Raw genomic sequence first — 12,067 nt, forward strand, 5'->3', positions numbered from 1 at the left:
CCTGTGGTTGTGGCTCTTGCCGCCCATTGTTATGGTGTTTTCCCGGTGACGGTCGCTCTGTTCTCTGCACTTTCTATCGGCCGCAGTGACAGTTGTGACCTTGGTTCTGACAATCCTCAGCAGAGATGACCCCGGCGCTGATCGTGACATCGGTGCCGCAGACGGAGCCCACGTCTCTTTACCCCGCAGATGAGACCCGAACAACGAGCGACGCTGAGCTCCGCAGCTCCCTGCACCTCAGGAACAATGTGATATTCAGACGTCCGAAAAAAGAAGAAAAAGCTCCAAAATATTCACCAGTAGATCCTATGGGAAACTGATTGGAAACCGCCAGCGTCAGATCGCGACCGCGCCACAGTCCCGGTGTGCAGAGCGATGCCAGTAATCTTCTATAGATCGTAAAGGAAACTGTCAGCATGAGTCCTCCGGGCCGGGGGGTCCGGCTCCATCACCCCCAATGTGCCTGATTAGCATATTTCCTCTACATTCTTATGACTGGCACATGGTACCTCCACAATTGGTGCCATTATTACTGGGGGTAGCGGCTGCTCGTCCAGACCCCTCCTGCCCGGTGCTCGCTGGAATTTGTGGTGCAAGTTTCTCTTTAAAAATTAGATTCTATAAACCTTCCCTGTGGGGTTCCGGGGTCGGGAGTAGAGACACGGAGTGCTGGGGTTCGGGACGCAGGAGTCTGGGGTCGGGACGCAGGGGTCGAGATGCTGGGTTCCGGTGTCTGGTGTCGGGATGCTGGGGTATTGGCGTCAGGAGTCGGGTCGCGGAGGTCCGGTGTCAGGAGTCGGGATGCTGGGGTTCCGGTGTCAGGAGTCAGGATGCTGGGGTATTGGCGTCAGGAGTCGGGTTGCGGAGGTCCGGTGTCAGGAGTCGGGTCGCGGAGGTCCAGTGTCAGGAGTCGGGTCGCGGAGGTCCGGTGTCAGGAGTCGGGTCGCGGAGGTCCAGTGTCAGGAGTCGGGTCGCGGAGGTCCAGTGTCAGGAGTCGGGTCGCGGAGGTCCAGTGTCAGGAGTCGGGTCGCGGAGGTCCGGTGTAAGGAGTCGGGTCGCGGAGGTCCGGTGTCAGGAGTCGGGTCGCGGAGGTCCGGTGTCAGGAGTCGGGTCGCGGAGGTCCGGTGTCAGGAGTCGGGTCGCGGAGGTCCAGTGTCAGGAGTCGGGTCGCGGAGGTCCGGTGTCAGGAGTCGGGTCTCGGAGGTCCAGTGTCAGGAGTCGGGTTGCGGAGGTCCGGTCCGGACGCCCCCACGTGTCACAGACTGAGATGATATCATGTTTTCTCACTTCCGAGTCTTTTCCGAATATAAAGAAAGATCCAAACCCGCTGGAAACAAATGGGATAATTAAGGGTTAATGGATAGTCGGGTTTAAAGCGATGTTATAAGATGTTAGATGACGAGGCTGCGCTCATTATGGGGGGCCTGTGTTATAGGGGGGCAGGGGTCCCCGGGGCCCCCAAGACTTCTCTCCACTGGACCTGAGGACGCCCCTTTTATAAATAGTGTGGCCCCTGGGATAGACTGTAAAGTGCAGGGGTCCCCCCCCCCGCCTCACATGCCCCCCCTCCCCCGCCTCACATGCCCCCCCTCGGCTTCTGTATCAGTCATTCCGGATTATCAGCCGAGCAGACAGTGCGATCCCTCTGACTCCGGTCACAGCTGCGGTTTTGGTGCCGTGTATCATTACAGGAGTCTGCGTGGTACAGAACGATGCTCTTTTACACCAGGTCCAGGCTCTTAGGAGTTAATGGTCCATTCTATAATCTGGAGTCCAGTCCCCTCCCCCGGTGTCTGGATTATCGGGCGCACGGTGCCGGATTATTGGCTGCTCCGGATTCTTCCAGCCTCTTATTAGTTGTTGGTTTCTATATATATCGGAGCACACGGACCACTGTGTACGGTGCGGGGGGGCCGCGGCTCTGCGGGATCTGGCTCCCTGCACCGTTATTACAGAGGGCGGCGCTCCGCTCCCTGCACTGACGGCTGCACACAGACCTGCAGTCCTATGTAAATAACAAAATCACAGGGTGTCGAGTCGTTCAGAAACTTGTAAAAGACTTTGTATTTCCATCCTCAGCATTTGCTGCCGGTGACGGGAACGTTCTCCCTTATGTAGAGGCCGGACCTCCCCCCCCCTCCCCCCATTACCCCCCTCTCCCCACCCCTCCCCCCATCCCCATTACCCCACTCTCCCCACCCCTCCCCCATTACCCCCCCTCTCCTCCATTCCTGCTCCCACAGCTCAGGATCCGTTACAGTGTATCAGTGCAGCAATCCTCGGCTCCAGGCTGCACTGACACATTGCAACAAACTCTTTTACCTTAAGGGTTTTCTGTTTCTCAGTCTAACCAATGAAAGTTTCCAGTCACTGACAGCAAGCGGAGGCCAGAACCTGCCGCGGTATTAATGAGGTTACAAAATCTTCAAAAGGTATAAAACTAAAAAAGAAAAGGACCCTCGGGCCCCCGTGTGCAGGAGAGTGTGGCACGGCGGGGCCCCCGTGTGCAGGAGAGTGTGGCACGGCGGGGCCCCTGTGTGCAGGAGAGTGTGGCACGGCGGGGCCCCCGTGTGCGGCAGAGTGTGGCACGGCGGGGCCCCCGTGTGCGGCAGAGTGTGGCACGGCGGGGCCCCTGTGGAGAGTCACATAAGGTCTCTACGTTGTCGGTGCTCTGGGGGATGCTTCTGCATGTTTGGTGCTCTGGGGGGTCACACAGGGCCCCTGCGTTGTCGGTCCTCTGGGGGACACTTTCCTGCGTTGTTGGTGCTCTGGGGGACACTTTCCTGCATTGTCAGTGCTCTGGGGACACTTTCCTGCGTTGTCGGTGCTCTGGGGGACACTTTTCCTGCGTTGTGGGTGCTCTGGGGGACACTTTTCCTGCATTGTGGGTGCTCTGGGGGACGCTTTTCCTGCGTTGTCGGTGCTCCAGGGGTCACATAGGCCCCTGCGTTGTCGCTGCTCTGAGGGACACTTTCCTGCGTTGTCGGTGCTCCGGGGGTCACATAGGCCCCTGCGTTGTCGGTGTTCCAGGGTCACACAGGGCCCCTGCGATGTTGGTGCTCCGGGGGTCACATAGGCCCCTGCGTTGTCTGTGTTCCAGGGTCACACAGGGCCCCTGCGATGTTGGTGCTCTGGGGGTCACACAGGGCCCCTGCGTTGTCGGTGCTCCGGGGGTCACACAGGGCCCCTGCGTTGTCGGTACTCCGGGGGTCACACAGGGCCCCTGCGTTGTCGGTGCTCTGGGGGTCACACAGGGCCCTTGCGTTGTCGGTGCTCCGGGGGTCACACAGGGCCCCTGCGTTGTCGGTGCTCTGGGGGCCACTGCTGCTGCCGCGCTGGATAATGACGGCCTTTACCCTGTGATCTCTATATAGCTGCCGCTCCCTGTAATTGTCGGCCCCGGCTCTGCTGTCGTTTTGCTGCTCGTGGTCAGTAAATTATAGGGCGTCAGTAACGGGAACATTGCAGGGTATTTTCGGTGATTTGTGGATGTATTTTTGGAATTTTCTGCTGGGTATTTAAGCCCCGGAGGCAGCGGCTGCGGCAGTGTGAGCCGGGCGCAGGGAGGGTCCTGTGAGGATTTGGGGGCTTTCTTCTTATTTTTTGTAGCTTTTTCCTGATTTTCGCGGCATCATGTCGATAGCACACAGGGCGGCGGAGTACATGCTCGCAGACGCGTTACTGCCGGACGTCCCCCCTAATCAGAAAGGTCTGCGCCTGGAGTTACCCCTGGATCGTATCATTAAGCTGGTCTCGGTCGGCCTCCCCCTGCTGCTCGTCTCACTGACGTTTGCCCGGGAACTTTCCTCAGGTAAGGAGCGTTGTGTGACGACCCCCTCCCCATCGGTCTGATATAACCACACGGCTCCGAGCGGCTGCCATCATTCACTTATTAATCGCAGTACGATTTCTGTTCATCCTGATCCTCCTGGTTCAGGAATATAATGGCAGCGCTGCAGTGAAGACTGGCAAGGAAAAAGACAATGGACCTTTTAGGGTCTAAACACTGGGATCCCCCCAAGAATGCAGCTCTGAAGAGCCCCCTCAGACCATGTGCATCTCTGCTTCAACCATTCCTAATGGGACTGCTGGAGTTACCAGGGATCTGTCAGCGAGCTCCATACTGTCTCTAACCCTTATTGTCTCTGCTCCTGAACAATATTCTAAGCTGATTTATTCCTGCAGCAAAGATTGTATCAAAAACTCAGCTCAGAAGAGTTATGGGGAAGAGAGATAAGGTTATAGATTATATAGAGCATATAGAGCTCACTGACTGATCACTGGTAACTCCTACTGCAGTCTATGTACACCGATAGAGAAGACGGCTCAGGAGCAGAGAGATGAGGGTTATAGATTATATAGAGCATATAGAGCTCACTGACTGATCACTGGTAACTCCTACTGCAGTCTATGTACACCGATAGAGAAGACGGCTCAGGAACAGAGAGATAAGTTATAGATTATATAGAGCATATAGAGCTCACTGACTGATCACTGGTAACTCCTACTGCAGTCTATGTACACCGATAGAGAAGACGGCTCAGGAGCAGAGAGATAAGTTATAGATTATATAGAGCATATAGAGCTCACTGACTGATCACTGGTAACTCCTACTGCAGTCTATGTACACCGATAGAGAAGACGGCTCAGGAACAGAGAGATAAGTTATAGATTATATAGAGCATATAGAGCTCACTGACTGATCACTGGTAACTCCTACTGCAGTCTATGTACACCGATAGAGGAGACGGCTCAGGAGAAGAGAGATAAAGGTTATAGATTATATAGAGCTCACTGACTGATCACTGGTAACTCAGTCTACTATGTACATCCATAGAGAAGATGTAGAAGAGGGAATAGTTACAGACTGGAAGGAGCTCGCTGACTCATCACTGGTTACTCATTCTGCATTTTGTTATATACTGTGATATATAGTTGCATTTTTCCTCCTATGTATATACAGATGCCTCCATATCCTTATAGGGTGACTGTATGTGATGTCATATTAGCCTGATATAAGACACCCCCTCTCTCCTCCCCCCCCCCTCTCTCCTCTCTCTCACCCCCTCCCCTCTCTCCCCCTCCCTTCTCTCTCCCCCGTCTCTCTCCCTTCCCCGTCCCCCCCTTTTCTCCCTCTCCCCCTCCCCCCCTCTCTCTCTCCCTCCCCCTTTACTCTCTCCTCTCCTTCCCCTCTCCCCCTCTGTTACAGGGTCACAGATCCTCTGCTTCCCCCCAAGCAATTTTACTGCCAAGCAGGTTCAGTACGTGGACAAGCACTGCTGGCAGTCCCTGACGCACCACGACTTCACCGAGGCTGGCGAGCTGTCAGCCACATCCCTCTGGATACATAAGGTGAGATGGGAACACGGGAGGGACCTCCATATGTGGCCTCCACGTGTGGCCTCCATAGTCCCACAATACACTGTCCAGTTAGTGTCCGGGTTCAGTTCTAGCAAATTACTGCCCCCACATTCCGCCATTTATTGTCATTGTATATTTAATCATATATACATTTACCTGCAGCTGTCAAAGTTCTGACATTTCCTTACATATTACAGCGCCACCTGCAGTTCACAGTATATAGCACTGTACATGTCCACCTAATGAGCCGAGTGCTGGAGGACACACACGCTCAGCCCCCTCCACCTAATGAGACCAGTGCTGGAGGACACACAGGCTCAGTCCCCTCCACCTAATGAGCCGAGTGCTGGAGGACACACACGCTCAGCCCCCTCCACCTAATGAGCCGAGTGCTGGAGGACACACACGCTCAGTCCCCTCCACCTAATGAGCAGAGTGCTGGAGGACACACACGCTCAGTCCCCTCCACCTAATGAGCCGAGTGCTGGAGGACACACACGCTCAGCCCCCTCCACCTAATGAGCCGAGTGCTGGAGGACACACACGCTCAGTCCCCTCCACCTAATGAGCCAAGTGCTGGAGGACACACACGCTCAGTCCCCTCCACCTAATGAGCCGAGTGCTGGAGGACACACACGCTCAGTCCCCTCCACCTAATGAGCCGAGTGCTGGAGGACACACACGCTCAGTCCCCTCCACCTAATGAGCAGAGTGCTGGAGGACACACACGCTCAGTCCCCTCCACCTAATGAGCCGAGTGCTGGAGGACACACACGCTCAGTCCCCTCCACCTAATGAGCCGAGTGCTGGAGGACACACACGCTCAGCCCCCTCCACCTAATGAGCCGAGTGCTGGAGGACACACGCTCAGCCCCCTCCACCTAATGAGCCGAGTGCTGGAGGGGACACACGCTCAGTCACCTCCACCTAATGAGCCGAGTGCTGGAGGACACACACGCTCAGTCACCTCCACCTAATGAGCCGAGTGCTGGAGGACACACACGCTCAGCCCCCTCCACCTAATGAGACCAGTGCTGGAGGACACACAGGCTCAGTCCCCTCCACCTAATGAGCCGAGTGCTGGAGGACACACACGCTCAGCCCCCTCCACCTAATGAGCCGAGTGCTGGAGGACACACGCTCAGCCCCCTCCACCTAATGAGCCGAGTGCTGGAGGGGACACACGCTCAGTCACCTCCACCTAATGAGCCGAGTGCTGGAGGACACACACGCTCAGTCACCTCCACCTAATGAGCCGAGTGCTGGAGGACACACACGCTCAGCCCCCTCCACCTAATGAGACCAGTGCTGGAGGACACACAGGCTCAGTCCCCTCCACCTAATGAGCCGAGTGCTGGAGGACACACACGCTCAGCCCCCTCCACCTAATGAGCCGAGTGCTGGAGGACACACACGCTCAGTCCCCTCCACCTAATGAGCAGAGTGCTGGAGGACACACACGCTCAGTCCCCTCCACCTAATGAGCCGAGTGCTGGAGGACACACACGCTCAGCCCCCTCCACCTAATGAGCCGAGTGCTGGAGGACACACACGCTCAGTCCCCTCCACCTAATGAGCCGAGTGCTGGAGGACACACACGCTCAGTCCCCTCCACCTAATGAGCCGAGTGCTGGAGGACACACACGCTCAGTCCCCTCCACCTAATGAGCAGAGTGCTGGAGGACACACACGCTCAGTCCCCTCCACCTAATGAGCCGAGTGCTGGAGGACACACACGCTCAGTCCCCTCCACCTAATGAGCCGAGTGCTGGAGGACACACACGCTCAGTCCCCTCCACCTAATGAGCCGAATGCTGGAGGACACACGCTCAGCCCCCTCCACCTAATGAGCCGAGTGCTGGAGGGGACACACGCTCAGTCACCTCCACCTAATGAGCCGAGTGCTGGAGGACACACATGCTCAGACACAACCTTGAAGTCTTTGTGAGGCTCCTTACAGCTTGGCCCCTTCTCTGTAGCTTATATTTATGATGAAATGACATGTGACAACCAGTCGCGGTGGCGGATCCCATCTACCCCATAGAAGACCCCGCTAATATAGATGGCACTTGCTAGTTTGGGCCCCAGGAGCCTCCAGTTGCGGCGGTGGCACCAGTATGGATACCTGACGTTCTCTGATTTCGGCAGGTGTTTCCGTTCACACTGATGATCGTGGCGGTGGTGATGTACATTCCCTGCGCTCTGTGGAGATACATCTCTAGGTCTGCATTGTATCCCGACCTCCTCTTCATCATCGACGAGCTCGACAAGTCCTACAATCGCTCCATCAGACTGGTGCAACATTTACTGAAGACCCACAGGACCTGCCCCGACCCCCAACTGTTCTGGGAGGAGCTAAAGAGGTGCAGCCAGCGATACAATGTAACACGTGCATGGAATGCAGGGTCTTATGTATCTCTGTATACAGGGAGCTCCCCCTAGTGGTGGCTGCAGACAGGATCTTATCATGTATCTCTGTATACAGGGAGCTCCCCCTAGTGGTGGCTGCAGACAGGATCTTATCATGTATCTCTGTATACAGGGAGCTTCCCCTAGTGGTGGCTGCAGACAGGATCTTATCATGTATCTCTGTATACAGGGAGCTCCCCCTAGTGGTGGCTGCAGACAGGATCTTGTCATGTATCTCTGTATACAGGGAGCTCCCCCTAGAGGTGGCTGCAGACAGGATCTTGTCATGTATCTCTGTATACAGGGAGCTCCCCCTAGAGGTGGCTGCAGACAGGATCTTATCATGTATCTCTGTATACAGGGAGCTCCCCCTAGTGGACTGCAGATAGGATCTTATCATGTATCTCTGTATACAGGGAGCTCCCCCTAGCGGTGGCTGCAGACAGGATTCTTGTGTATCTCTGTATACAGGGAGCTCCCCCTAGTGGTGGCTGCAGACAGGATTCTTGTGTATCTCTGTATACAGGGAGCTCCCCCTAGTGGTGGCTGCAGGTAGACTATCCTGTATCTCTATAGACCCTCTGCATGCATCATTATTGCTGTGCACTGATCTGAACCTCTGTTTTCAGCGCTCGTCATGTCCGATACTTCGAGTTTCCTCTGCTGGAGAAGTATCTGAGCTGTAAGCAGCGGTCGCACTACATTGCCTTCACCTACATCCTGCGTAACCTCCTCCTCGTGCTCCTCATCGTCATCACCTGCTTCTACCTTGGATTCTTCCATCTCAGCGTCTTCCACCAGGAGGAGTTTAATTGTCACGTGGCTCCGGGCTTCCGCGTGTCAGAACCGTCCGGGTCGGAGTTTGTGAAGTGTAAGCTGGTGTCTCTGACCGTCTTCCAGGTGATCAGCGTGGTGCACGCCGCCGTGTACCTGCTGCTGCTGCCGGTCATCCTGTTCAACATCAGCAAAATGTTCCACTGGGACAAGCAGTTCCTGAACGTGTACGAGATGCTGCCTGCCTTCGACCTCCTCACCAACAAGATGCTGGGCTGCCCCATCAACGACCTGAACATCATCATCATGTTCCTCCGCGCCAACATCTCCGAGCTGAAGTCCTTCGGGCGCCTCAGTGTCCTGTGCACGCTGAAGAAGACCACGCGGCACAACGAGAAGATCGACACCGTGGTGGACTTCATGACGCTGCTGGTGGGAATGGACGAGGATTACCAGACCCCTCCGGACTTTACATCCTGTGACAAAGACACGGCGGCGAGCGAAACCCAACCCACGGCGAAACCAAACCGCTTCGGTAAGAGCCGCTACGTCCCGCCGAACAGAACCCAGGGGCGTCCCCTAAGGGGTATTCCATCTTAGCACCGATACATGGGGAGGGTGGGGACTCTGCAGCGTCCGCACTGGGTTCATCCATATTAGCACAGATACCATTGTGCTCAAACGTTTACACACCTTTACACTGCCTTTTTCAGTGAATATGAACGATAACACACAATCTTTTTTTCCCACTCATGGTTAGTGGTCGGGTGAAGCCATTTATTGTCATCTAAAGTGTTTTCTCTTTTATAAATCATAATGACAACCAAAAACATCCAAATGACCCTGATGAAAAATTCCCACACCCTAGTGATTTTGGCTGACACAAATGGGTGTGAATAAAGGTAACCTCCTCGCCTGTGACCTATTTGCTTGTAATCAGTGTGTGCATAAAAGCTGAGTGAGTCTCTGACATCCAGACAGACTCTGGCATATATTTCATCCAGCCACTGATGTTTCTGGATTGTGAGTCATGGGGAAAGCATTGTCAACGGGAAAAGATAGTTGCACTGTATAAAACAGGAAAGGGATCCAAAAAGATATCCAAGGAATTGATAATGCCAGTCAGCAGTGTTCAAACAGTGATTAACAAATGGAAAATCAGGGGCTCTGTAAAAACCAAACCGCAATCAGGTAGACCAACAAACATTTCGGCCACAACTGCGAGGAAAATTGTTCAGGACGCAAAGAAAAACCCACAAATAACATCAGCTGAAATACAGGATTCACTGAAAACTAGCGATGGAGGCATTGGAAGAAAAATGGGCTGCATGGTCGAGTCGCCAGAAGAAATCCATTACTGCGCAAATGCCACAAAGTATCTCACCTACAATACACCAAACAGCCCAGAGACGAGCCCCCAAACAGCCCAGAGACGAGCCCCCAAACAGCCCAGAGACGAGCCCCCAAACAGCCCAGAGACGAGCCTCCAACCAGCCCAGAGACGAGCCTCCAACCAGCCCAGAGACGAGCCTCCAACCAGCCCAGAGACGAGCCTCCAAACAGCCCAGAGACGAGCCCCCAAACAGCCCAGAGACGAGCCCCCAAACAGCCCAGAGACGAGCCCCCAAACAGCCCAGAGACGAGCCCCCAACCAGCCCAGAGACGAGCCCCCAACCAGCCCAGAGACGAGCCCCCAACCAGCCCAGAGACGAGCCCCCAACCAGCCCAGAGACGAGCCCCCAAACAGCCCAGAGACGAGCCTCCAACCAGCCCAGAGACAAGCCCCCAAACTTCTGGAACAAAGTAACTTGGAGTGATGAGACAAAAATCAAACTTTTTGGCCACAACCATAAGCGTCACTTTTGAAGAGGTGTCAACAAGGCCTATGATGAAAGGAACACCATTCCTACTGTAAAGCACAGAGGTGGATCACTGATGATGTGGGGATGTGTGAGCTATAAAAGGCACAGGAAACTTTGTCAAAGGTGAAGGAAAAACGAATGCAGCACGTTATCAGCAAATACTGGAGGCAAACTTGCCTTCATCAGCCCGGAAGCTGCGCATGGAACGTACCTGGACGTTCCAACAAGACAACGATCCTAAACACAAGGCCAAGTCGACCTGTCATTGGCTACAGCAGAAAAAAGTGACTGTTCTGGAGTGGCCATCTCAGTCTCCTGACCTCAATGTCATTAAGCCACTCTGGGGAGAACTCAAGCAAAGCGCAGTTCATGCAAGAAAGCCCAGGAATTTACAGGAACTGGAGACACCAAGAAGAATGGGCAGCTTCACCATCTGACCAAGAAGAATGGGCAGCTTCACCATCTGACCAAGAAGAATGGGCAGCTTTACCATCTGACCAAGAAGAATGGGCAGCTTTACCATCTGACCAAGAAGAATGGGCAGCTTTACCATCTGACCAAGAAGAATGGGCAGCTTCACCATCTGAGAAAGTAAACAGCCTCCTCTACAACTACCACAAAAGACTTCAAGCTGTCATTGATGTTAGAGGGGGCAATACACGGTATTAAGAACTGAGGTGTGTCAGGGTCATTTGGAAATGTTTGGTTGTCATTCGAACAATAAGTGGCTTCACCCGACCACTGACCATGAGGGGGGAAAAAAGATTTTGTGTTATTTATATTCTCTGAAAAAAGGCCAAGAAAGCAAAAAAATCTGCCGGGGTGTGTAAACTTTTGAGTATAATTGTACGTGGGGATGGCGATGACCCCGCAGCATCCGCACTGCGTTCACTGGAGTCCAAACATCACTGACCAATAGGATGATAGTATTCAGGGGATATCCCCCATCATGGGCAGAAGCCTTTATTTCCCAGACTGGCAGTGCTGATCCTTTCCGGACAGTCTGATAATCCGGCACCACTCGGGTCCCTTTAATGTCGGGGGTCCGGGTCACACCCGACCGTTACACTGCTACATTGTCTTATGTGATACATTATATTTATATTCCCTGCTCCGCAGCCCCCCGATCTGAGCGGGACCCGCGGCTCTGTAACGAATAGAATGCTGGACCTCCAGTTTAGACTGACACCAGCGGGAACAGTCCTGGGGGGTTACAACCTCTGCGGCTCCTGGTGGTCTCCCTTCCCCTCCCCCCAGCCCTTATTAGTGTGTGTATGAGATGAATATATGGCCATGTCAAGCTTTAACCATAAATGTCCCTATGACAACACTGATGGGATCAGGAACTAAAACTCCTATTTTTCCTTTCCAGAAATGGTAAAGACAGAGCCGAGTAAGAAGTGAATGTCTCCGGCGGAGCCGCTGCCGTCTTCTGTTATTTATTGGGGGGATTCCAGAGGCGCTGGATGACGACCCCCATCATTTCTGCTTGTTATTGGATGGACACACTCTTCCTCCTCTGTGGGGCTCATTACTGAGGGGTCGGCCCTCGATATCCGATGCTGCTGTGGGGCGGACACCCCATTTCTATACTCCCCCCAAAAACCTTCACCTGAAAGCACAAATTCTATTTCCTGCGGTCGTGCAGTCCTATGTAAATA

The 12,067-nt window shown here is 54.2% G+C and overlaps 1 protein-coding gene across 1 annotated transcript; it reads left to right on the forward strand.

Moving 5' to 3' along the window:
- On the forward strand, positions 1 to 12,067 carry PANX3 (pannexin 3). The gene is made up of 5 exons (XM_075327736.1): positions 1 to 3,811; positions 5,210 to 5,352; positions 7,510 to 7,724; positions 8,400 to 9,079; positions 11,779 to 12,067. The coding sequence occupies exons 1-5, from the start codon at positions 3,634 to 3,636 to the stop codon at positions 11,808 to 11,810; spliced, it is 1,248 nt and encodes a 415-aa protein (XP_075183851.1). The 5' UTR covers positions 1 to 3,633; the 3' UTR covers positions 11,811 to 12,067.

The sequence above is a fragment of the Anomaloglossus baeobatrachus genome, chromosome 11 (assembly GCF_048569485.1).
Source record: "Anomaloglossus baeobatrachus isolate aAnoBae1 chromosome 11, aAnoBae1.hap1, whole genome shotgun sequence".
NCBI lineage: Eukaryota > Metazoa > Chordata > Amphibia > Anura > Aromobatidae > Anomaloglossus > Anomaloglossus baeobatrachus.